The following is a 27,231-nucleotide window of genomic DNA, read 5'->3' as shown; positions in this document are numbered from 1 at the left end:
ACCCCCATGAAAGGGTCATTTGACACCCCTACCCCGTAACGGGGTTGTGACCCACAGGTGTAGAAACGTTGTACTAGTGTCAGCAGAGGAATAGCTTGTAAGGCTATCTGGAGTAGTGTAAATTTGCTCTGGAAACAGGACCAGGGAAGAGAGGTAGGGAGGATGAGGATGAGCACAGCATCTCCACTGAAGAAGGTACTGGTCTGAATTTGACCTGTGTGTATAGCTGTTAGCCTGAAAGAGGCAGGAGTGATCTGTGTAGTGTGTTCCAGGCCTGCCAGCACCACAGTAGTGAGACCCTATCTCAACAAAGACAGAATAAAAGTCCATGACTCCAGAATTGGGGAGCTGTGAACTCAAAAGATGTAGGGTCCATTGCCTGGGTCATGGGTTTCCTAAGGTCATCCTGTTACTGGAGTGTTCCTTCTCTTGAAAGAACAGTCACAGACCACAGGGATTCTGCAAGTGTACTGGGCCACGAAAGTCCAACCTTTAACAGGTGTACTAGGACACACTCATCATGTTTTCAGTTTGTTTACCAAATTTATTTGGAGGTAAAAGGCTTGAGTTGTTCCCAGGGGTTGTTTTCAAGGCTGATGGTTCTGGCTACCTTCAGTGGGGTAGGAAGGTATCTTCAGAAAAGTGAGGGCCCATCCAGATAAAGTCAATTAAGTGGTGAATACCCATTTTCTCTTAGAAATACGCTGACTCAGCAGGTCTGAGGTCCCATGCTCCAGATTCTGCTGTTAGGACACGCCTCTTAGGCAAAGTCAGAGCCCTGGGTCTTTTGAGTAATGCTGAACGTTCATAGCTTCCTGTAGTTCCCACAGTAACCTCTAGATGTCCCCATCACCCATGAACTCTTCCTGGCGATTACAGCCCATAGCCCCAATCCCTGAGAAGGGGAGACGAGGAATTTAGGGAAATACTTAGAGACATACAACCACTGACCAATGTGTGAATTTGTTGTTTCAACATGGGGCCGACTTCTTGGTGAAACGTCTACCTCAAGTGTTTTTAAAGGAATGTCTTGAAACCAAGTTAGTCTAAGGAGTTTCGAGTAACTTTATCTGCAGTAAAATGCTAAATCTAAACCAAAACTCTCAGATTCCAAGCACAACCCAAAAGTTGTAAAACAGATGGTTACCCCACAGAATTAAAACTTGTGTTGTTTTGGCAAACTGTTGTTTTTAGTATTTTTTTTCACTTTTGTTGACTTTAGCACACAAGAGGGCCCTCTACCATCTACCTTGTTGACACTGAATTCTCCAGTAAACCCTAGCATAATTAGAGCCACCCAGGTTTCTCCCAGTATGCTGCTTTACCCGTCCCCTATAAATGCACATGCTTGCTACATGAGGAAATAGAAGTGCCCACGTACTGAATAGGAACCTTTCTGTGGACTGCTCTCCCAGCATCCCAATGACATGTAGTGTGGGTGGAGCAGTCAGAGTGTTGACAAGAAAGGGAACGCCCAAGTCCTACAAATAGGAAATAGGGCTCGTTCAGATAATGGGTATGTTAAACTGTCAATGTTTATTGAATGAGTTAATGTTTTCAAATAAGCATAATAGTGTGTGTCCGTTTCCTGCCACTGTGGCAAATGCCAGATAGAGTTACTAAGGAAAGGTTTATTTGGTTCGTTGCCTTGAAGGTTCCAGTTCACTACTCATAGGCCTCTGGAGAAGGCGGGCACCTCGCATCATGGCAGGAGCAGTTGGTAGAGCAAAACGGCTCACCCACAATTCTCTTACAAGAACATGCTCCCATCATCTATTTACCCAATAACCCACAGACCTCTAGCAGGGTTCACCCCTGACTGATTTCCACCACCTCCCCATGATGCCAAGCTCGGGACCAAACCTGGGTATTTCATATTTTCTAAATATAGACGGGGTCTCATTACATAGCCAGTGGTGGCTGACCTTGAACTCACAGAGCTCCTCCTTGGTGAGATTAAAACCCTGTATCAGGCGCAGCGGATCAGCTTCATAAACCTAGCTATGAGTGGGAAAATACGCTAACTTTTGTAATTCTCACGTGATACAATTTCCCCTTATCTCGGGAGTTTCCAAAACTCAAATACCTCCCGAACCGACTTCCTCTTGCTTTTGCCGGATTGGCACCCAGCCTGCTGCTGAACTCGCTGTTGTCTCATTTTCCTCTCTAGAGGACCGGGGGCGACCTTGGTCATTCAGCTCAATCCTGCTCGCAATCCGGGGAACTCCACTCAGCTGACTCCGGGCCAACAAAACGCTTTCTGCTTAGCGGGTTTTATCGTGTTCCTGGGGTTGGCAGAAAAGCTGACCTCCTACGAGGGCTGGGCACCAAAGGGTCCTTTTGTGGGAGGCACAACTGAGTGGTTGGCAGTGGCCATTTTAGGGCCTGCTGTCACCTTCCTTGAGGCCTCAGGCATGCTCCAGAATAAGTTACGTCCCGTGGGATGGATAGGGGCTGAAGTCTCGGGATTCCTATAGTCCGGCATCAGTTTGGGTTTCGGTTCCGGTGGGTTTCAAGTCTGAGAACAGTAACTGGCTCAACCTCCGCGAAGGGCGGGCCGATCACCATGGCGGCACCAATCCCGGGCCGTGCCCGCTTGCGGACGGCGGTGGATCCTGACTCTCGGACACTTAAGTGACGGAAGCACGCGGTCCGGTCATGCTTGGTGGGACGTTCAGGCTGCTGCTGCTGCTGCTGCTGCTGCTGTTGCTGCCACTGCGACCCCCGGGCACGCAGGGTCACAGCGGTGCCGCAAGCTCAGGGCAGGAGGACGAGGAACCGGCCGCTTGGCCGGGTGTCCAACGCCTGAAGGAGCAGCTGAGGACGGTCGGGACCCTCTCCAAACGGTACTGGGGTTTATTCAGCTGCACTGTGTGGCCCGATCACTGTCAGGACCAGGAGGCCCCCGCGCCGCCGCTGGGTAAGGGCGTCCCCGCCGCCGAACCCCTAGTTCCCCCTGCCAGCCTCACCAGCGTCGCCTCGCGCCCCTATCAGGAGTAGCAACCGCCTCCGCGGATTAGCAGGCCTATCATTGCACTTCTGGTGCAGCCCCTGGGGACAGCAAGAGGTCTGACTGCCTGCCGCACCTCACCTGTCCTGATTCCTCTAGACACTCACAGTCTCCCCATTCTTGCTCACCTTACTAATGACTCAGGGAAAGACCTTCGTAGACACAACCGGTAGCTGTCCCCAGTCCCCAGATAACATTCGCCGCTGTGGCTCATGGAAGTAGCTCTGGAGCACATGCTGGAGCCTGGCTGGGAGTTAAGACACAAACTCCCGTTTGAGCGCCGTCCCTGAGAAACCTCAGGGTTGTCTCTCATCACTGTCCTGCCATCTCAAAGCATCTCCTTTCCAGGCTGGAGCCTTCCTCTGCAGTGGGGCCGGCGGTCCCTGGATCGCCTCACCGAGTGGTTCTGCCGCTTTCAGGACTGCTGCACCGGTGGCGGGGACTGCAGGATCTCCAACAACTTGACAGGTTGGAGCTGGCATGATTTCTAGGGTCCAGGGAATCTGTGGGGAGGGAGCTGGCGACTGTGGAGAAGCGACTGGTGAGAAACTTATCCCTCGACATCCCCCCTCCCCAATAAGAGGACAGTCAGGTCTGCGGTTACTTGAGGGTCTCTTCTGACAAGACTTTGAACTTTGATTTCCAGAAAGGACACACTCCAACAATGGGAATGACAGAGAGCCAACAATGATGGTGTCCTTAACGGATAGTCCGTTCTACCATTTAGGAACAAGTTTCCAAATACTTCCTGTGTGGGTGTTTTCACGGAGCTAGTGCTCAGGCATGTTTGGCAAGTGTCCTGCCCCAACCCTCCTGTTTTTTGAGAGTGTGGAGATCTTTAGATCAGGGGCAAAACCCTGATCCCACCTCACTCCTGGTGCACTTTTACCTTTAGTTTAAGGGTGTGAGCTTGCCGGGATCTTTGAGAACCACGGATATGTCACACCCACAACTAAGGGAGCTATCAGGAGACACAGCAGGCTAGGCCCTGTCACCATTTGTCCTGGTCTCTTCTGAAGATGTCTTTCCAGCCCTGAGGAAGAATCGCCCATCTCTGTTGAGGTATCTGCACCAGGCGTTGTGCTGAGTTCTGCGGAGGATGAGAATCCAACACAGCCTGACCCCTTTCAGGAGAGTTAGGACCAGACCATGAATAGCGAGCAATTTCTCAGCACTGCTGAGAGCACAGAGCCAGAAAGCTGCTCCAGAAGTGTGGCTAAAATGTCCCAGAGAGCCAGAGAGGTGGCTCAGGAGTTAGGACCTAAATTCAATCCCATAGCCACTGCCTATATAATTCCACTTCTGAGAGAGCTGACACTTCCTTCTGGCTTCTGCAGGCAGCTGTACTCTCTCCATAAACCCATCACTTACACATATACACATGATTTAAAAATAAAAATAAGTTTTTTAAATGTAATTTTCTAGGGGTTGGGGAGTTGGATCACTTGCCTGCAAGGCAAGCCTGAGGACCCGAGTTCTGATCCCTACCTAGCACATAGAAGCCAGGCACAACATTGTGCCCCTGTAATTCCAGTGTTAGGGGACAAATAGACAGGTGGTCTCTGGAGCTGTTACTCGGGCTGTCAAATCAATGCGCAACAGGTCTGGAGACAGACCCTGTTTTAAAAAAGGAAAAGGTGAGAGATTACCTGATGTCGACCTTCACACATGTGCAGACATCCATACCCACAGGCACACATACACAACACACACAGCGTTCCCGTAGTCAGGTGTGCTGTTCTACCCATGATGTGGGAAGATCATGAATATAAGGTTAGCCTTGGCTATGTAGAAAGACCCAGGATCAAAAGCCAAAACAAAACAAAAAATTAAACTCTAAGTTTAAGCAGCAAATGTTAGTGGTGGGTATAACGTGGGCTTCTTGGTTTATCTTGATAAAGTAAGGCTGCAGGGGGGGGGGGGTGAGCCTGCATCCTGAGAGAAACAGAAAGTTATTTTCCATTTTAAACCAATCCATACCATTCTGTGGATGAACATTGCCCTATCAGACAGCCTGTGCACCCCCAGCCTCCCCCAGCCTAGCTGCATGAATACAAATAAATACCAACCAACCTTCTCCCCCTGTGTTTTTTATTACGTTAGGTGGATCTAGTGCATGCTTAGTGGATCTGGTGCATGCTTAGTGGATCTGGTGCATGCTTAGTGGGTCTGGTGCATGCTTAGTGGATCTGGTGCATGCTTAGTGGGTCTGGTGCATGCTTAGTGGATCTGGTGCATGCTTAGTGGGTCTAGTGCATGCTGCAAGTTTGCATTTTAACTCTCCACTGTGGTATTTAGCCTCAAACACAAAACCTGTTCTGACAAAGGTCCAGGGCTTAATCCTTAGCAAACTTTCCTGTTTCCCCAGAAGCAGCTCCTCACCTGGAGTTGCCTGGAGTTCTCCCATTCTACCTCTGTCACCTTGACAGCAAAGTAAACATTAGGTTACTTAATTAGAAAAGTGCCAATGGGGCATATAGTGCTTGTCATACAAGCATGAGAATTTGAGGTCAGTTCCCAGCACCCACATAAAAGTGAGGCACAGTGGCACAGGCACACAGGGGTGGACAGGAGGGCCCCTGGGGCTTGTTGGAAAAGCCAGTGGAGCCAAACCTAGCTCTGAGTTCAGTGAGAGATCTTGCCTTAAAAAAACAAGCAGGAAGCCCGGCAGGGGTGGCACATGCCTTTAATCCCAGCACTTAGGAGGCAGAGGTAGGCGGATCTCTGAGTTTGAGGCCAGCCTGGTCTACAGAGTGAGTTCTGGGACAGCCAGAATCTCAAAAAACCAAAATCAAAACAAACAAGCAAACAACAACAAAAACACAACAAGGTAGAAAGTCAGTGAGGAAAATGCCCAGTCTGAACCTCTGGCCTCCGCATGCAATCCCCCTACACACACACACAAGAACACATACTCACAGGGAGGGAGGGAGGGAGGGAGCAAGGGAGGGAGGGAGCAAGGGAGGGAGAGAGGGAGAGAGAGGGACAGACCAGCAGTGACTCAGTGTGTCTGGAGCGGGATCTAGCCCAGGAATCTCAGGGCACACAGGTCAGGAAGTCTGACGTGCATTCACATCAAGTCCCTGACCCACTGCTCTTCAGGGCCTGGAAGTCCAGATCTGCGGCCTCCTGGTCCTGATGCTAGGGGAGACGGCTCTAAGTGGCCATTTTCCTTTTGGTGCACCAATGGTTTTGAAGCGAAGCAAGGTGATGGCGGTGTTCTCTAGTAGACTGTCACCTGCCAGTGTTCCAGAACTCCCTCTGGGTTGACTTGAGGTGCCCAGCCAATTGGTCTTGATAATAGGGTAATGGCTGGCACCTTACCCCAGCTGATGGTGCAGCCTCCCTGCCTCTGTACCCCATTCAGGGGGCAAAGGAAAACAGGCCTGGCATTGGGAAGCTGCTCTCAAGTATGTGCGGGGTTGGGGTGGGGTGACAGACAGCATGAGCTCCTGGAGCAGGATGGGAGCAGGTACCCACTGTGGCGGATCCTGAAAGGGTAATTCTATTTTCCCGGAGTTCAATCTTGATTTCTCAAATTCTTCAGCAAATGGCCTTTGAATACCATCTGCTGTGAGGTCTGTCTTCTTGCTTCTTGTTCTGAGAGCACAGGGATGTGGGGCAATATGATACAGGCCACATATTTCTGCAGCCTGGCTCTCAAGCCACAGTAGCAGTGAGGTGCTAAAAGCATCTTCAGACTGGCTGTCTCCAGATGCTCCTGTGGTGCTGCTCCTTTCTTTGTAATTATGGAGACCGTCTGAGAAGAGGTGTCAATTCCAGAGCTGACTTTAGTCCTGCTACCCGGAAACAATGCTAATGAACTTCCCCCTCTGTTTACCGTGGGAGATAAAAGCTGTTTGGAGAATAATCTGTGACCTTCAGGATTTGAATGAACCCTGAGACTCCCTTCTGGTGTTGCTGCGTGAACTGTGTCTCAATTACTCCCGCGCCTCCAGGCCGGTCCAGAGAGATAGTTTATGTTGGGGTTAGATTCAGATGAATCCCATCAGAAGAGATAGATGGGATGCAGCAGGGAGGCGGTACACGCACGCCCCTGTACCTCTCACTCTGGCCTCCTTTCTCCTTCCAGGCTTAGAATCAGACCTGCGTGTGCGACTGCATGGCCAGCATCTGGCTAGCGAGCTGGTCCTAAGAGCTGTGAGGGGCTACTTAGAGAAGCCCCAAGGAGACAAGGCCCTGGCTCTGTCATTCCATGGCTGGTCTGGCACAGGCAAGAACTTCGTGGCCCGGATGCTGGCGGAGAACCTGTATCGGGATGGACTGAGGAGTGACTGTGTCAAGATGTTTATCTCCACCTTCCATTTTCCACACCCCAAGTATGCGGACAAATACAAGGTGAGGCCACAGCGCTGGCCCGGCAGGGGTGGCCCGGCAGGCAGGGGTGAGTGGCCTGGCAGGGGTGAGGCCCTATGCTGAGGAGCGAGTGGAGGTACTGACACCACCAGGAGGTAGACTTCTGAGCCTGCGGGGACAGGCAGCGGCAGGGTCCGAACCTGTCCGCAGGCAGCCTCGAGCGTGCGGCAGGAGTGAAAAGCTGTGTTTCCACTACACCCTGGAGCTGTTTCCCTGATGGTTGCACACTGGAGCGCAACGCCAGCAGAACCACGGGTTTTTGTGATTTTTTTTCTTTGTGTTGAAAGTAGTAAAATGTAGCTGGGTGTGGTGGCACGTGCCTAATTCCAACGCTGGTTGGCTGAGGTGGGGAGAGCTTGAACTCTGAGAGAGAGAGAGAGAGAGAGAGAGAGAGAGAGAGAGAGAGAGAGAGAGAAAGAAGCTGACTGTGTCCTAGAAAAAAGGCATAAACTATACCACCCCCTCCCCGAAGGTCACAGCCTTCTTAGCTTACAGTTAGTATTCTGAACTCCCCACAGTCTCACACAACATTTCGCATGCACTCACGCTCTCATGCACACACCCACACGCACACATTCTTGACTCTGCTGCTCTCAGACCTCTTCCCGGCTGGTCTTTACAAGTGTAATTGCCTGGAAAGCACAGCCAACCCTGACACTAGAGAACTAACATGGCCACCAACTGCAGGTGGAGACGCTTGTTTCAGGTGGCTTGTTCAGGCTCCCCCCCCCCTCCCCGCCCGGAACAAGTGTGTCATTGAGCAAAGAAAGCAACAATGTTGATTTGATCCTTCTGCCTCGGCCTCCCAAATCTTAGATCACAGACCTGTTCATTTTTAAAATGTGCTAAAAATTGAACGGAAGGCCATGAGCATGCTAGACAACAGCCTATTACTTAGCTACACTCCAGCCATCTTTAATAGGCAGATCATCACATCACATGTGATTCCTCAGTTCTTTCCATAGCAGCTTGTTACATGCTAGCAAGCCTGTGGACCGAATGTTCCTTTACTGTGTTGCTATTTGGAGTTTTGTGTTTTTCACTTACACATGTAGTAAAATTAGCCTGAACTTAAGCAAGCAGCCGTGACCACGCCCATGCTGGCTCTCAGCTGTAATACTTGGGAGTGTGTAAACTGGGAAAATTACTTCAGCCTTGAGGGCAGAGCTTGCCTAGGTCACCTGATAGTTTCAGTTTGGCCCTAGAGGGCAAGGACGGTGTCCTGAGACTCAAGACGTGCTCCTGTCAGGAGGTTGACAGCTGAGCTTCCCAGGAGGAATTCTCTGGCATTGACTACAGCCAAACTGCTTGAGGATCCGCTTCCCCACTAGAAAACCGACAGGTACACACACATGCCTGGGTATCGAAGGGATGAGGATGCTGAGGAGCCTGAGATGGATAGATAGGTAGTGTAGATTTTCCAAGCTGCCCTGAGAATCAGCTGTGCCCAGCTCTGAGAGAATCCCAAAGCTTATGCTCGGTGGAGGGTTTACTGTCTTGTGATGGGGAGCCCTTGTGGTAACTAATCCTCAAGTGTGGCTGGCAGCCTCTGGGCCCTTGAGCCTTTCCTCTATCTCGGTTGTTGAGCTCAGAGTCTCTGCTTCTGGGGAGTGACGTGGCCCTTAGCCCCAGGATGGGACTTACTAAGCCCTGGAGAAGGCACCTGGCTGGTGCTTGTTTCCTGCCGGAGGGGCTTTTTTCGTGAACCTAGCACGTCTTCATCCCAGGTGGGGATGCCCAGCGCAGGTAGGAGAGTCACCTGGGAAGCTTAGTATCAGGTGGGGCCCAAGCCAGGGCTGGGGTTTGGTAGTTATTGGGGGTGGAGTCAGGCTTCGGTGCTCCGCTGTCCTGAGGAAAAGAGCCCATGCCTCCTCCAATGTCCTGTGTAGGAGGAGTTGCGGTGCCAGATGCAGGAGACCCGGCGGCGCTGCCACCAGACCATGTTCATCTTTGACGAAGCGGAGAAGTTGCACCCGGTGCTGCTGGAGCTGCTTGGACCGCACCTGGAACTCAGGGTCCCCGAGACCCAGGGCGTTGAGCCACCGCGGGCCATCTTCCTCTTTCTCAGGTAGGTTTGAGCAGGAGGTCGGGAAGTGGGGGGACTGGTTGTCAGTCCTAAGGCCTTCCCAAAGCCAAAGCCCCACAGCTTGGAAGCAGGCAAGGGACGCTGAGGCCTCCCTGCCCACCCCTCTCCCCCAGCATTCGGCAAGAGCTGGAAAAGCGGAGCTGCTTGTCTGCGCAGCCGCCTCAGAGGCCTTTGCAAAGCGTATCAGAAGCGTTAGGGTTTTTGATTTTCGGTTAGCCTTTTTTAGGTTTTTCGTACAATGTGTTTTGATCGTGTTTACACACACATTCCAACCCCAGTCACTAGATCCATTCCTCACCTTCCTACCCATCCAACTTTGCGTCCCTTAAAACAAAACAAAGGAAGAAAAAAAAAAACACATCAGGACCAATTTGTGAATCCCAAATATTCTTGAATGTGTGACCACTGGAATGGGGTCATCTCACCAAGGACAGCATGAAGCAAAAAGAAACTCCCCATTTCTCTGTAGCCAATATTCGCCAAGAGCTCCTTAGCTTGGGACTCGGTGGGATTTGGCTTGTCTTGGGCTTACACAGACTTTGAGCATGCTGTCACAACTGCAGCGACTTCATAGGCGCAGCTGCCCTGCAATGTCAAGAACTCCGTTTCCTTGGAGCTGTCTACCACCCCTGGTCTTACACTCTTCCTCCTTCCTCTTCCGAAATGATGCCTGAGCTGTGGAGGAGTGGATGAGGTGTTTGTGTTTCATCTGGAGCTGGGCAGACTTGATGCTGGGCGTCTTGTTCAGCTGTGGGTCTCTGTTAATCATTGACTGCAAATAGAAGCTTTTCCGGCTGAGGGCTGAGAGATGCTCTATGGATCGGTCTAGAGATAAGTCATTAGGAGTTCGTTTAATACTATGTACATTTAGCAGAATAATACATCTCCTGTAGGGCCAATGGTGTCTCTAGTCATTGGTTCCTGGCCCAGTAATTGGGTTTCAACGTATAGTGTGAGACTTAGATCCACCAGAAAGTGGGGGTTACTCCCATGCTTTTTTGCAACATCTTTCTTTTTTTAAATTTTTTAATTTTTATTGAGCTCTACATTTTTCTTTGCTCCCCAACCTGCCTCTCCTCCCCTTCTACCCTCTCCCATGGTTCCCATGCTCCCAATTTACTCAGGAGATCTTGTCTTCTACTACTTCCCATGTAGATTAGATCTTTGTATGTCTCTCTTATGGTCCTCATTGTTGTCTAGGTTCTCTGGGATTGTGATTTGTGGGCTGGTTTTCTTTGCTTTATGTTTAAAAAACCACTTAGGAGTGAGTACATGTTATAATTGTCTTTCTGAGTCTGGGTTACCTCACTCAAAATGATGTTTTCTAGCTTCATCCATTTTCCTGCAAAATTCAAGATGCCATTATTTTTTTCTGCTGTGTAGTACTCCATTGTGTAAATGTACCACATTTTCCTTATTCATTCTCCGGTTGAGGGACATTTAGGTTGTTTCCAGGTTCTGGCTATGACAAATAATGCTGCTATGAACATAGTTGAGCACACGTCCTTGTGGTATGATTGAGCATCCTTTGTATATATACCCAAAAGTGCTATTGCTGGTTCTTGAGGAAGGTTGTTTCCTAATTTTCTGAGAAATCACCACACTGACATCCAAAGGTGCTGTACCAGTTTGCACTCTCACCAGCAATGGAGGTGTGTTCCCTTTTCCCCACAACCTCTCCAGCATAACTTGTCATCAATGTTTTTTTATCTTGGCCATTCTTACAGATGTAAAATGGAATCTCAGAGTTGTTTTGATTTGCATTTCTCTGATGACTAAGGATGTTGAGCATTTTCCTAAGTGTCTTTCTGCCATTTTAGATTCTCTGTTGAGAGTTCTCTGTTTAGGTCTGTTCTCTTTTTTTTATTGGATTATTTGTTCTTTTGATGCCTGATTTCTTGAGTTCTTTGTATGTTTTGGAGATCAGACCTCTGTCTGATATGGGGTTGGTGAAGATCTTTTCCCATTCTGTAGGCTGTTATTTTGTCTTGTTGACTGTGTCCTTTGCTTTACAGAAGCTTTTTAGTTTTAGGAGGTCCCATATATTAATTGTTTCTATCAGTGTCTGTGAGATATATTATATTTTGGAAGTGGTCTCCTGTGCCAATGTGTTCGAGTGTACTTCCCACTTTCTCGTCTATGAGGTTCAGTGTGGCTGGCTTAATGTTGAGGTCCTTGATCCATTTGGACTTGAGTTTTGTGCATGGTGATAGATGTGGATCTATTTTCATTCTTCTACATGTTGATATCCAGTTATGCCAGCACCATTTGTTAAATATGATTTCTTTTTTCCACTTTATATTTTTGCTTCTTTGTCAAAAATCGATGTTTTGAAGGTGTGTGGATTAATATTCAGGTTTTTGATTCTGTTCCATTGATCCTCCTGTCTGTTTTTATGCCAATACCAGGCTGTTTTCAGTACTGTAGCTCTGTGGTAGAGTTTGAAGTCAGGGATTGTGATGCCTCCAGAAGTTCTTTTATTGTATAGGATTGTTTTGGCTATCCTGGGTTTTTGCTTTTCCATATGAAGTTGAGTACCGTTCTTTCAAGGTCTGTGAAGGATTTTGCTGGGCTTTCCCAACATCTTTCAATGTTATTACCCCTTCCTCTATTCCCTCCTTTTCTTTGCCTTCCCTTCCCTTACCCCAGTTCAACTCTTCCTGTTCATTATTCCCCTCTAACCCTTTATGCCAGTGTGCCCTATCTATCTTCCTTCCTTTGAAAACCTCTCCCTGTGGCCCTGAAGTAATTCCTGACCTCTGTGAGTAATTCCCACTGAAACACACATATCTGAAAGTTTAAGGTTAACACTCAGAAATGAGAGGAAGCTTGCTATTTGTCTTTCTGGGTCTAGGTTATCTCAAATGATTGGTTCTAGCTCCGCGCATTTGCCTGTGAATTTCATCATTTCATTTTTCTTAACAGTTGAGTGATATTCCATTGTGTAACTATGCCTCATCTTCATCATCCAGTCATCAGTGGCTGGACACCCAGGTTTTCATAACCTAGCTATTTCATAGCGACAATGACCATGGATGAGTAAATATCTCTATGGTAGGAGAATCCAGGCCATTGGCTCTATGGTCGAGGCTGGCACAGCTGGAGTGTGTGGTCACTCTTAGTTTTTTGAGGAGTCCTTGCACTGATTTCCACAGTGGCTTCACCAATCTGCTCTCTCAACAGCAGTGTCTCCTTTCCCCACATCCATGCTGGCATTTGTCTTTGGTGGTTTTGTTTGTTTTCTAATCTTAGCCATTCTGACTAAGGTATAATGACACAGAGCCTTATTTACTATGAGAACTTGGCCTTAGCTTAGACTTGTTCCCAACTAGCTCTTATAAACTTAAATTAACCAGTTTATATTGATCTGTGTTCTGCCACATGTCTTATTGCCTCTCCTCCATACTGTCCATCCATAGTGCTCCGACTCACTGGCAAATCCTACCTCCCTTCTTCCCAGAGTTCCTAGCTCTTCCTGAAAGTTCCGCCCGTTCTCTCCTGTCTAGCTATTGGCTATTCAGCTCTTTATTAAACCATCGGAGGTGCCTTGGCAGAGATACATCTTCATAGTGTGCAAAAAGATTATCCCACAACAGTATGATGACATCACAAAGTAGTTTTCATTTGCATTTTACTTTTAGTTAAGGATGTTGCAATTTAAAAAAAAATGCTTCTCTGTGCTGACTTAATGTCAACTTGACACAAGCTAGGGTCATCAGAAAGGAGGGAGCCTCAATTGAGAAAATCTCCATAAGATCCAGCTGTACGGCATTTTCTTAATTAGTGATGAATGGGGGAGGGCCTAGCCCATTTGAGTAGTGCCATCCCTGGGCTGGTGGTCCCAGGTTCTACAAGACAGTAGGCTGAGAAAACCAGAAGCAAGCCAGTACGCAGTTCCTACCTCCAGGTTCCTGCCCTGCTTGAGTTCCTACCCCGACTTTCTCCAGTGATGAGCAGCAAAGTGGAAGTGGAAGCAAAACAAACCCTTTCCTTCAGTTTGCTTTTGGTCATAGTGTTTTATCATAGCAATAGTAACACTAAGACAGCCATTTGTATTCCTTTTTTAAAGTTTATTTTTATTATGTGTGTTGATTGGTGTTTTGCCATGGGTGTTGGGTCTTCTGGAACTGGAATTACAAACAGTCTTGAGCTACCATGTGGGTGCTGGAAATTGAACCTGGGTCCTCTGGAAAAGCAGGCAGTGCTCTTAACCCCTGAGCCATCTCTCCAGCCCCACCATTTGTATTCCTTTCATCTTTTGAGAACTCTCTATTTAGTTCCATGTCCCATTTTTAATTGCTTTTTGTTGATGTTTAATTTCCTGAGTTCTTTGTATACCTAGACTCTAACCCTCAGTCAGATGCGTAGCTGGCAAAAATTTTCCCCATTCTGCAGGCTGCCTCTTTACTTGAGTAATGTTCCTTGGTGTACAAACATCTTTTAGTGTCATTAGATCCTGTTTACTAATTGTTGCTCTCAATGCTTGTGCGACTGGGGTCCTGATCAGAAAGCCCTTCCATGAGTGTATGAGTTCAACTTTATTTTCTATTTTCTCTATTAAATTCAGGATATCAGTTCTGATGTTGGGGTCCTTGACCCACCTGGAGTTGTTTTGTACAGGTTGAGAGATAAGAATGAAGTTTTATTCTTCTACATGTAGCTATCCAGTTTGACCAGCACCATTTTTTTTTTTTTTTTTTGGAAAATGTTGCCTTTTCTCCAATGTGTAATGTTGACATCTTTGTCAAAAAGTCAGGTGACTGTGGCTGTATAGATTAATATATGGGTCGTTGATTCTATTCCATTGATCAATGAGTCTGTTTTTATCCCAGTACCATGCTGTTTTTATTAGCACAAGTCTGTAATGTAACTTAAAATCTAGGATGGTGGTACCTCTAGAAGATTTTGTTGTTGTCTAGGATTGTCTTGGATTATCCTGAGTTTTTGTGTTTCCATGTAAAGCTTAAAGTTTATATTTCAATTTTTTTGAACGGCATGGGAATTTTAATGGGGATTATGTCGAATCTGTAGATTTCTTCTGGTAGGATGGTCATTTTTACACTATTAATCCTACTAATCCATAAACCATGGGAAGTCTTTCATCCTCTGGTATCTTATTCAAGTTTTCTTTCTTTTTTCTTTTTCAGTGTCTTAAAACTTCAGTATACATGTCTTTCACTTCCTCAGATTTATTCCAAGATATTTTTGAGGCCATTGTGAATGGGGTCATTCCCTTGATCTCTGTCTTGGTGTGTTTGACATTTGTATATGGGAAGGCCACTAATTTTTGAATGTTTTATATTTTGCTACTATGCTGAAGGTATCAGTTGTAGTTTTCTGATGGAGTCTTTTTATTTATTTATTTATTTATTTATTTATTTATTTATTTATTTATTTATTTATATGTATATAGTGTTTGACTGCATGTATGCCAGCATGGTACTAGATCTTATTACAGATGGTTGTGAGCTACCATGTGGTTGCTGGGAATTGAACTCAGGACCTCTAGAAAAGCAGCCAGTGCTCTCTTAACCTCTGAGCCATCTTTCTGGACCCTCTGATATTTTAGGATATTTTACTCTTTTGGATTTTTGGGGGCCCACCACCCAACTCCCAAATAAATCATGTATGGAGGCTTATTCTTAGTTATGAATGCCCGACCTTAGCTTGGCTTGTTGCCAGCTTTTCTTAAATTCTCCCGACAACCTTTTGCCTTTGGGCTTTTATATTTCTCTATTTCCGTATACCTTTCTTTCCTTCTTACTCTGTGACTGGCTGAGTGGCTAGCCCCTAATGTCCTCTTCTCCTTGTTCTTGGGCTCCTTCCTCCCAGATTTCTCCTTTGGTTTATACTCTGCCTACCAGCCCCACCTATCCTGCCTACCTATTGGCCATTCATCTCTTTATTAGAGCCAGGGGTTTTAGACAGGCACAGTAACACAGCTTCACAGCGTTAAACAAATGCAGCGTAAACAAAAGTCACACACCTGAAAATAATATTCCCAACCCCTGGTGGAGTCTTTGATGTATTGAATCGCATCATCTGCAGTCAGATGCTCTGGCTTCTTCCTTTCCTTGGATCTCCTTAGTCTCCTCTTGTCTTGCTCTCTAAGACTCCACGCTGTGCTGAACAGGGTGCAGAGTGGACGTTCTGTTCATTCCTGATTTTAGTGGAAATGCTTCGAGTTTTTCTCTGTTTAGGATGCTGTTGGCTGTGGGCTTCCTGTGGATTGTATTTATTATGTCGAGAAAAGTCTCCTGTATCCCTATTCTCCCCAAACTTTTATCATTGATGGGTGTTAGATTTTGTCAAAGGCTTTTTCTGTCTAATGAGATGATGATCTGTCTACTTATGTGGTGGATTTTGTTTATTGATTTACATATGTTGCTATCCCTGAATCTATAGAATGAAGGCGACTTGATCATAGTGGTAATGGGTAATCTTTTTTTTTTTTTTTTTTTTTGGTTTTTCGAGACAGGGTTTCTCTGTGGTTTTGGAGCCTGTCCTGGAACTAGCTCTGTAGACCAAGCTGGTCTTGAACTCACAGAGATCCGCCTGCCTCTGCCTCCCAAGTGCTGGGATTAAAGGCCGCCTGCCTCTGCCTCCCAAGTGCTGGGATTAAAGGCGTGCGCCACCACCGCCCGGCCTGGGTAATCTTTTTTATGTGTTCTTCAATTCGATTTGTAAATATTTTATTGAGAATCCCAGAATCTGTTTTCATCAGGAAGATTGGCCTATAATTTTCTTTTCTTTTCTTTCTTTGGGGGTGGGGGGTGGGGTTGGGGTTTTTGGTGTTGGTATGAGGATAAAACTGGCTTATAAAAGGGATTTGATTAAGGAGTTTTTCTGTTTGTTCAAATGAAATTCTGCACTGAATCCATTTGGCCCTGGGGTTTATAGTTAGGTGCTTCTTAAAATTTATTAGTATCATATATTTTATTTTTTACATGGTTTGCCAACATGCATGTCTGTGATAGTTGGGAGATTTTTTTTTTTATTAAGTATACAACATTCTGCCTTGATGTATGCCCGCACGCCAGAGGAGGGCGCCAGATCTCAATACAGATGGTTGTGAGCCACCATGTGGTTGCTAGGAATTGAACTTAGGACCTCTGGAAGAGCAGCCAGTGCTCTTAACCTCTGAGCCATCTCTCCAGCCCCTACTTGGGAGATTTTTAATTACTGCTTCTATATCACTGGATGCTGTGGGTCACCTCACTGGGCACTGTGGGTCTGTCTCACTGCGCGCTGTGGGTCTGTCTCACTGGGCACTGTGGGTCTGTCTCACTGCGCGCTGTGGGTCTGTCTCACTGGATACTATGTGCTGCTGTGTGCTGGCCATCTTTCAGCAGTGCTAGAGAAACTGAAAATGAGGTGCGGCATCGGCGGAACTGCATACACACACAGACTTTTTCTGAGGGCCAACACTTAATTCTTTTATTTATTTATTTATTTTTCTCTGCTGGTTGCTCTTCCTTCTTTGTTCTTTTTCTGCTCTTCTACCCTGTTGCTTTCCTTTTCATCGTTGTAGTTTCCCTTCTACTTTCCCGTAGTTTCTCCTTCTATATCTTTCTTCTTCTTTCCTTCTTTCCTCCTCCTTCTTATTCCTCTGTCTTTTGTTTTGTTGTTTGTTTTGGTTTTTTGAAACAGGGTTTCTCTGTGTAGCTTTGGAGTCTGTCCTGGTACTCACTCTAGACCAGGCTGGCCTCGAACTCACAGAGATCTGTCTGCCTCTGCCTCCTGAGTGCTGGGATTAAAGGCGTGCGCCACTACCACCTGGCTCCTTTTCCCTTCTTACATCTCTTGTTTTTCTTTTATCTCCGCAAGACAAAAATTTCCACACAAGAAAAGATTACCTCATAACCACAAGTTACTTACTTTCCGAAAACAAATTAAAATCCTTACATAGGAAGAAATCACATTAACACCACAAGTTACATGTTTTCCTTAGAAGGCCATAAGTAGTTATACATTTTTTTGTATTAATTTTATCACCATAACATCTTCCCCCCAAAGCAATGATTCTTTCATAACAGATCAGCACAGTTTTAAGCGAGTCAAGTGTATTCCAGCCAGTTCCTTTGTATGGGCGCAGAGCTGTCTGCGGCTTCAGTGTGGCAGAGTCCTACAAAGCTTCATTCAAGTGGTCCAGCTAACCACCTATTCTTTACACATAATAGGGTCCTTTAATTTCCTTTCACAACTTTGTTTATTCAAGGTGCATAGGAGGGCCTGTGATTAACTCTGTAAGCTACATGACCTAAGCTACAGGTCCTTAGACTACATGACCTTAGACTACAGGCCTAAGCTTGGGTGCATGGACATTGTTGGGGACCCTTCCCCAACCTCCTCCGTTATGGATGACCCTGGGTAGTGCCACAGAAATCAGGACATGGGGGATGCAGAGTAGGAGATATACACTGCATACTTTATTGCAAAGCCTGTGCTCTTTTATAATACTCAAATCACAATTCAAACTAGGTTCCCATAATACATGAAAATAGTTTCATAAACTAATAACTTTGTTGCAAATAATTTCAAGAGCTTTGTGCCCTAGTTAATCTAAACAAAAAGCCTGGTGTTATGGGAAAAAACTCTTGCTGTAATATAAAATGTAAAAATACCTCATCAGAAGACAAACCACAACCTAATCAGAGCCTAATCACTTTGAACTACAGTGCACATCTGTGTTCTCAAGGACTGAGTCTTGGCAGGGCCCTCTACTGATGGGAGAGGTTTGCCTCCTCCCAACTTGGTTTGCCAAGCCTGTCAGCAAGAATGCTGCCTCAAGTCACCCTGCACAGAGTTTCTATGCAGTTCAAAGCCGGCCCTCCACAGGACGTAACTGCCACATTTGATCGTCAGCCCGTTTTTTCACAGGCAGAATTCATGGGTTTTTAATGCATGAAACTTCCTTGATCTTATTTTTATCCTCTGTATAGCTCATATCTAATGAAGGGGAAGTGACTTTCAGCCTATATTTGCCTTTTTGTATCTCTTATTGGAGCAGTTGGCAGAAGAACTCAAACCATTTCCCTAATCATCTTTAACTGTCTTAACTACTGGTATCTTTTAGACTAACTCAGAAATTCCAATTAAATCATAGATCTAACTAGTTATTACTCTTAGAGAGTCATCTTCATTATGATCTGCAAGTAAACTACCCAGGGAGGAGTGGGACTTTCCCAAGAAACAATCACGCTATACTAGATACAGTGGGATCCTTTCACCCAGAAATCACACCATGCCAAATACAGCAGGAGGAAGCAGGACAGAAGCAAGGGACAATTGGAGACAATCCCCACCCCCATCCTGGGGCTTTGCTTCTCTAGGGTTGTTTGCTATTCAGTGAATTGAGCCCCATAAGCTCCATTTCTGACTTCCTGACGTGACCACTGACAGCTATGAATCTCTTCACTGGATGCTGTGTGGGTCTATTCAGATTATTTCATCTTGATTTAACTTGGGCAGGTTTTATATATCTAGTAATTTACCCATTTCTTTTAGATTTTCCAGTTTGGTGGAATATAGATTTTTAATATTTGTATTACAGTTCTCTGAACCTCCCAGGTCTGTAGTAATGCCTCCTTTTTGTCTCTAATTTTATTCATTTGGATCCCCCTCCTCTCTCTCTTGGTTAACTTGGCTAAAGGTTTGTCAGTCTTGCTAATTTTTTGCAAGAATCGTGCTTTGTTTCATTGATTCTTTGTATTTTTGTCGTTTTCATTTCTATTTTATTAGGATCAGCTCGGCTTTTATCTCATCCCACCTAAATTTTTTGGAGTGCTGTTGATCTTGTTTTTCTAAGGCCTTCAGGTGCATCATTATTAAGTTGAGCTCTCTCTCAAATTTTTCCTTTCTATTTAGACACATAGTGCTATAAACTTAACTCCTAGCTTTCATTATGTCCCATAAATGTTGAATGTTGTTGGCCCTTAGACATGACAGCCATCTCTTTCCTTAGATTAGGGAATTTTTTTCTTAAGATTGATTATTTTTAAAATTATGGGTCTGAGCCGGGCGGTGGTGGCGCACGCCTTTAATCCCAGCACTTGGGAGGCAGAGGCAGGCGGATCTCTGTGAGTTCGAGACCAGCCTGGTCTACAGAGCTAGTTCCAGGACAGGCTCCAAAGCCACAGAGAAACCCTGTCTCGAAAGACTAAAAAAAAAAAAAAAAAAAAAAAAAAAAAATTATGGGTCTGTACTTTTGTGTGGGTATTCGTATGTGAGTTCAGTGCCCACCAAGGCCAGAGATGTCAGATACCCTGGAGCTGGCATTATAAGAAGATGTGGGTTCTGGAGTATGAACTCAGGTCCTCTGAAAGTATTTGATGTGCTTTTAAACACCGAGCCATTACTCCAGTCCCTGGGAAGTCTGTGCCTTTGACCTGGGCCTCCTCTCTGTACTTGTGTTTTGCAGGGTTGGTCTTTCTCTAGCACCTCAGGGTTCTGCACATTCTGTTCTTAGGGTGTTTGGGGGTTGTCATTTTCTTTGTGTGATTTGATCCCTTCTCTACTTTGTCTCCAGATCTAAGATACATATGTGTGTGGCATAATCTTTTTGTACACTGTGGAGATGTGTTGTTCTCATTGTTTTAATAAAGAGCTAAATGGCCAATAGCTAGGCAGGAAGAGGTTAGGTGGGACTTGCAGACAGGGAGAGACTGCTGGGATGAAGGATGGAGTTGCCAGGAGATACAGGGAGAAGCAAGATGGACACGCTGTGTTGTAAAAAGGTAGAACATAGATAAAAGAGGTTAATTTAAGATGTAAGAGCTATTCCCTGTGTGATTATAATTAATAAGTCTCTGTGTGGTTATTTGAGAGTTGGCTGGTAAACAGAACATTCTGCCTATATACACGACAGGATTTTTCTATAGAACCTGGCTGGCCTCAAATTCATAATCTGTCTGTCAAGTGCTGAGATTAAAGGCACACAACTATTTTGAAATTACTGTCGATATGTCATCTAAGCTGATTTTTCTCAGACATTACTATGGAAGTACTAATTTTTGGTAGAGATTTATTGTTTCCACTATTCCTGAGTATTTGGCAGGGTAGAGACTCTGGCTGTGTGCAGCTCCATGGGCAAGCAGCTTTTTCATGAATTCATGCCCCACTTTGGGTGCCAAAATGTTGTTGGGTTTTCTTTTACTCTAGCCCCATGGTGAGTGCCAAATGAAACATGATCCTCATTATTCTTAATAAAAACCCAGAGTCAGATATCAGGGTAAAAGCTGAAAGATCAGAGATATAAAGGACCAGCTACAGTCACTTCATACCTCTCTGACTGTTCATACTGAAAAGGGCCAAGATCCTGTCTACCCCACCTTATCACTTCCTGTCTGTCTGTACAGACTCCAGACCTCTAAGGTTAATTAGTGGCTAGGTCTGCCTCTGATTTCTAGGCAAGCTTTATTTGTTAAAACACAAACAAACTATCACAACATTGGGACCTAGGCATCGGTACTGATGTTGGCAGTGGTTCTGGCTGTGGGAATCGTGTGTCTGCTTTGTTGGGAGGGTGTTTGAAGCTGTTTCCTGTTACCCAGCTTGTCAGGTAGTTGACGAACTGAGGCTTAGGTTTGAGTCTGAGTCTTTGAGGTTTCAGTGTTGAGGTTTCACTGGGGTCCCAGCAGTTCCAGCCGAGCCTACGATAAGTGAGGGTTCTAAGACCAGGAGCTGACCTACTCACTGTTGAGCTAGAAGATTCTCATAGCGAGTCTTGGAGGTGCTCAGAGCTTGTCCTCAAGCAGCAGTTATTGGGGGAGGGAGTCTTGAACCCCTGTCTGATGGTGGTGAGGAGGGAGGGCTGTGGTGGAAGGCATTCACAGGGAATGTGGACCTAGGCAGGTCGCAGAGGTGGGTGGGGTTGCCATTGTAGGTCTAGTTCCCTTTCCTGGAGAGGAGCAGCCTTTGGGTCCTGGGGATGGGCGGGGTATGTAAGGCAAGGAGAGTGGAGGTGGTGTCAGCAGGCCACACTCCTGCACAGAGATGGGTGCGGTGGGGGCTCGTGAATAAGAGCTCTGTTTTTTGTTTTTTTTGTTTTTTGTTTTTTTCATTTTGAAAACCAGAACATTTTATGACAGATTGAAATCCTCAAGATGAACTGGATGCTGCAACAGCTGCCCTCTTGGGTTTAGGGGTTGTCCCTTCATGGAATCCATATCTGAATCTTCGATAGACAATTTTTAGGTGCCTCATCCGCCCAGTCCCAGTAGTGTTTTGTCTCTTAGCCTTGGCACTCCAGTTATACTTTCTCTTGCGCTTGGCAGGGTAGACTTCTGAAGGTGGTAGGCCTTAGAGCCACAGCTGCGGCACAATGTGTGACACTTTCCAAAGGATGACGTTCCTTTCGTCATCTTGCTTCTGCCGCTGAGGCCAAAGAGGCCAGAAAAAAAAAAAGGGAGCTCTGGTTTTCAAGTCAGCTATTGGTTCTAAAATTAAGTAGAGAACAAATCTTGACCCCTTCACAGGATCGCTGCCCTGTCAGGGTGGACCCTTCTCTGGAATATAGCGTGATGGGCAGGTCTCTCACATTAGCAGGGGAACTCCAGAATTGCTGTACTTTTGAGCCATCTACCCAGATCCCCAAAATGGCTTTGTGGGGAGCAGAGAAGAAACGTGTCAAGTATGAATGCTTCACCAAAGCCCCCAGCAAACCCCACTTCTTACTCCCTAGCTGCGAGGCCACCCCTGTGGGATTTTTCTAGGCTTTCAGGCGCCCTGGGGAAGCAGGAGGGATTTTTCTCCTGACTGAATTGTGGAAGGCAGGTTTGGGGTTAGGGTCCATGGCAGCCTCACACGCAGAGATGGCTGAACATTAACTAAGGCACGGACTCTCCTACCCAGCTGTTTCATAACTTGGCAAACTCTTTCAGGGGCTGAGAGAGTGACCCAGTGACCCTCCTACTTCAAGGCAGACATTTGGCCACTGACCAGGTGGCAATGGCCCTGCCCTTTCCCCTACAGACCTGACCTCAGTGGACTGTCTGAGGCCACGTAGTTATATACACACACATATTGGTTCACATGGGCAAAGGTGGGGCTGGGAGATGCCACTGATAGCAGCCGAGCTTGCCTTCCGGGGAGTTCACTTACCCAGGAGCTCTTAAAGAGACATAGCAGTGGTTTCCAACAGCTCTGCTGCCAAGGAGAGGCCATGGCCACTCTGCCAGTCTGTCTCCAGCCATGCAGAACCACAGCCACCCCTTCTGAGGATGCCCCAAGATTGCCTGATATTCTAGTTATGAGGGAATAGTGTTGAGATTTGAGACTCTGGACTTGATCTCTATAATGGACTTCACTTCCTCTCCCCTTTGTGGTAAGGATTCTTGCATGTGTGTGCTTGGCAGTGTGGAGGTTGACAGTGGATGTCCAATATCACACTCTCTACCTTGTTTGCTTTTATTTATTTTTCTCGTTTGTCTCACAATGTCACCCAGCTGACCTAGAACTCACTATGTAGACTAGGCTGGCCTATAACTCAGAGATACACACACACATCTGTCTCCAGTGTGCTAGGAGTAAAGGCATATGCCATCACACTTAGCTCTACCTTGCTTTTTGAGGCAGGACGAGCCCCCAGAGGTGAAGTTCTAAGTGCACACAGCCATGCCAGCTCTTCACAGGGCTGCTGGATACCTTTGTCCACTGAGCCCTTCCCAGCCCCGGCACAGTCAATTTAATCCTCAGTTTAGACCTGAAAAGACAACCCAAGACCTGCTGTTGAGATCAGCTCTTTTGTGGCACCTGAAGGCACTCAGAGTAGGTGATGCCCAGGAGGCTTTGCTTGCCCATCACGGATAACTTTATCATGCCAAGATTTTGCGAAAGAGCAAGCTTTGTCTATAAAAGCAGGCAGACAGTAAGCTAGGAAGGCAGCCATGCCCGGGGTGGGGCAGGGTGGAGGGCAGTCTAGCGATGAGAACTCAGCAGAATCGCCTGAAGCTGAGGTGGAACGCGCTTACAGAATCCCTGCCTCCTTCCCTTCCCATCTAGGGTTTCATTCTCCAGGTTCTGCTTACTGGGGACTTTGGCTAGCACTAGGCTCCGGGGCATATTTTAGGTCTGTCCTAGAGTCCATACTTAGGTCCTGAGTTTTTAGAAGCACAGATGGTGCTGTTCAAGCTTGACTTCAGAGGCAGCAGTTGAAGCAATCGGGGAACCAAAGCCCATCCCTTACCCGGGCCAGAAGAATTCAGGCACTTGCTATATGTTACCAGAAAAGTAGTGTTGGTTTCTGCCCGTGTCTGCCAGCAGAAGGCTCCAGAGGCACATGGCAAGACTGGAACTGTTGTCCTCTCGTCACCCAGAAGAGGGTTGCTAACGTCTCCTTTGAATTCTTGTCAGGGTACAAACAGAAAGGACTTTGAAAAAGAACAATATGGACGTGAGTTATCCGTGAACACAGCGTGTGCAGGTGCACAGTGGGTGTTTGTTACTGTCTACTGACAAGTGGCCCCAAGACTGTCTGGGCCCAGTTTCTCATTTTACAAATGAAGAAAATGAGGTGCAAAGATATTCGTGATTGAGTCTAGGGCTGTTCTTAGGAAAGAGTTCACAGTTGGTGACAGAGCTTGTGACTGTTCCCTTCAGCATGCAACTGGCAGGGGTCGGCTCTGGCATGCAGCCCTGCTGAGTGAAGATGCTGGGCGGGCCCTGAAGGTTTCCTAGGCTTTGTCCTGTGAGAGGTACAACCTGTAAGTAACACGGAGGGAGGAAGAGACTGGCTTCAGGCAGTTCAGAAGCAAGCTGCAGACAGAGCAGGTGATTGTGCAGAAACTGTTTAAGAAGCCAGCTGGTGTTCTTCTGGGCTGAGATGGGAAGGTCTACATCCTCGGGGCTGAGAAAGTCACTAATCTCTTTGGCCTGCTGTCCCCTAGAGACAGTGGGAACAGGGCTACCGTGGCAGTTTCTGGCAGTGGGGCCAGTCTTGCCTCTCTGATGCAGTTATGTACCCAGCGGGCTGTGCAGCAAACACAGAAATCAGATGAGTGGTGTAAGTGGTGTTTGCAGGCTGGAAGTCTGGCAGGGCGAGTGGGCTTGAGCAAGGCCTGGGAATGCCCTTGTTCTGCCAGACTCTTCTAGCTGGGGACTCAAGGCCTGGTGAGCCCTGTGGCTGCGAGGGACACACTGCTCCTTTGCTGGGGACGGATGCCTGCTCCAGTCTCTCTTCACCCAGCTAGGGAGGCAGGTTAGGGACTGCGGGGCACACTCAAAGCCTTGTGAGGAGGAAGGGAGATGCTAGACCCACACGGTTTGACTTGCGCCCGCCTCCCCTGCTCTTTCACTCACCACATCCCTCGTTCTGTGGTCTGAAGAAGCAGGGGAAAGAGTGAGGGTTCAGTTGGGACAGGGAGAAGGTGCCTCAGGTGGTGGCTTCCTGGGTTTGTCTTCTCTTCACTCCTGTCTTACACAGTGTGCAGCCGTCTTCCTGTGCTCAGTCCTGTAATTCTTGGCCCTGAGACCACAGGCAGTGCAAAAGAAGCCTTCGCTCCACGTTCTGTGAAAGCTGCAGCAAGCAGCTCAGGCAGACGCCTCCTCTCTCTCTCTCTCTCTCTCTCTCTCTCTCTCTCTCTCTCTCTCTCTCTCTTTTTAAGATTTGTTGGGGGCTAGAGAGATAGAGATGGCTCAGTGGTTAAGAGCACTGCCTGCTCTTCCAAAGGACCTGAGTTCAATTCCTGGCAACCACATGGTGGCTCACAACCATCTGTAAAGAGGTCTGGTGCCCTCTTCTGGCCTGCAGACATGCACACAGACAGAATATTATATACATAATAAATAAATAAATCTTTTTTAAAAGATTTGTTACTTATACAGTGTTCTGTCAGCATGCCTGCTTGCATGCCAGAAGAGGGCACCAGATCTCATAGATGGCTGTGAGCCACCATGTGATTGCCAAGAACTAAACTCAGGAATTCTGGGAGAGCAGCCAGTGCACTTGACCTCTGAGCATCTCTCCATCCCACCTCTCCGACTTCTAATGGTGTTTTCTGAACTGACTCTCCAGTCCGGTCCTGTCCTCTACCTTTTCTCCGTGCCCTATAACCTGGACATAAAGTGAACAAGAGTCCACCCTACTTTCTAGCCCCAAATCCTCAGGGCTGCATGGCACCTTCTCTGTAGCCGTGGCCTGGCTTTCATGCTTACCGCTGACCCTTGAAGCTCACGGCCCTCTGCTGCATCCTTGTGCCCAGACACCCTCCCCCGAGTCTGGCAGTAGCTGTGTGTGTCCTGATGGAAGCCACATGGTTCTAGACTCTCATTCACATCTGATTTGTAGGTCACACAGGAACTTGAGTGTTTCCTGAACTGAGCAGATTCACCAGTATTTACCAAAAGAGCAAGGAAGGCAGGATGGGAGTGAAGCAGGGCAGTGCCTTTCTGCTCTGCCCCTGGAGCAGCCTCCCATGCGGTCAGGTAACCCGTGGGAGTGAGTGTGGGAACCAAATGCTAACAGGCACTTGTTTCTTTCAGTAACCTTGGAGGCAGTGTCATCAACAAAGAGGTCCTGGGTTTGCTTAAGGCTGGGTGGTCCAGGGAAGAAATTACAATACAGCACTTGGAGACCCTCCTTCAAGCTGAGATCACGGTGTCCACAGGTAAGTGACCAGGTCACATACACAGGCCTTGCCAGGAGCCACAGCTGGAGCAGTTAGTGTATGTACTAAATTCGAGATGGGGCGGGGTGAACAGTGGAGGACACAGGACAGTCTCAACACTGTCAGCTTCTGGTAGCACAAGGAAAAGGAAGCCTAAGCTCCTGCCCTGAAAATGCCCTTACGAGGGTCCTTGGCACAGCCAGGCACAGGCATGGTCTCTGATACCCACAGTCTGGAACATCAGTCCCCAAAGGGAGGATGGCTTCACCTGTTTCCTGCCCAGATGAAGCCACAGTCCTGGTGGTCGTGCCCAGCCACACTCACCATGCTTCTGTGCCTAAAGCAGCCACAACTACACAGCTCTTGGCACCTACTGCAGACAGCACTCCTAGAGCATCATGGGAAACTAGATCTTGGCCAGGTCTCAATTTTAGGGACACCGTAAGTCTCTAGTCTCCATGTAACTTTGGGTCTTGGTTTCAGACAGTAGCTTTGGTTCCAGCCGTCTTGTGAAGGAAAACCTTATTGACTTCTTTGTCCCCTTCCTGCCATTGGAGTACCGCCATGTGCGGCTGTGTGTCCGGGACGCCTTCCTGAGCCAGGACCTCCTGTACACAGAAGAGGCCCTGGATGAAATCGCCAAGATGATGACGTATGTCCCCGAGGAGGAGCAGCTTTTCTCCTCCCAGGGCTGCAAATCCATTTCCCAGAGAATCAACCTCTTCCTCCCTTGAAAGTGACTCACTGTGCTCACTGGATCTGCCAGGCACCCCGGTGTCCAACAGACCACTGCTCCAGCTAGCGTGCAGGAGGCAGACCTGAAAACCACTTGGTGCTTTTAAAGACCTACGTTCTGGATACTCTAGAATGCAGGCCAGTTAGTCAAAAAGCCATCGGTAAGTCCAGGTGCCAAAGGGTCCCCAGAACTCCCCTGCAGTCTGCTGGCGCCGCAGCTCTCCGCAGGCTGTAGGACTTGAGCATAGTCTGTGGTCGCAGGATTCTTGGGCTACAGAACATGGAAGGATGGAAGATCTGTGGCTCAGCGGGAGTGTGCTCCATCCAGTCTGTAGGCGTGGGCCACCTTCTGTGTGTGAGCAGAACAGTAAAGGGGGCCTTAGGTAAAGGGAAAACCACATGCTTTCAAAACATGCCAG

At 47.2% G+C, this 27,231-nt stretch overlaps 1 protein-coding gene and 1 pseudogene across 1 annotated transcript; one reads left to right on the top strand and one right to left on the bottom strand.

Annotated features, from left to right (window-relative positions):
* Tor3a (torsin family 3 member A) lies at window positions 1–27,231 on the top strand. Its single transcript, XM_005364010.3, has 6 exons — window positions 1–2,920; window positions 3,359–3,478; window positions 7,104–7,369; window positions 9,277–9,455; window positions 25,953–26,077; window positions 26,561–27,231. Exons 1-6 carry the CDS (start codon window positions 2,659–2,661, stop codon window positions 26,809–26,811), a joined length of 1,203 nt encoding a protein of 400 aa, XP_005364067.1. The 5' UTR covers window positions 1–2,658; the 3' UTR covers window positions 26,812–27,231.
* On the bottom strand, window positions 21,557–21,835 carry LOC101998262 (annotated as a pseudogene).

This window comes from Microtus ochrogaster (genome assembly GCF_000317375.1).
Source record: "Microtus ochrogaster isolate Prairie Vole_2 chromosome 6 unlocalized genomic scaffold, MicOch1.0 chr6_random_2, whole genome shotgun sequence".
Lineage (NCBI taxonomy): Eukaryota > Metazoa > Chordata > Mammalia > Rodentia > Cricetidae > Microtus > Microtus ochrogaster.
Note: the sequence above shows the minus strand (reverse complement) of the source record. Positions and strands in the feature narration are given on the sequence as shown.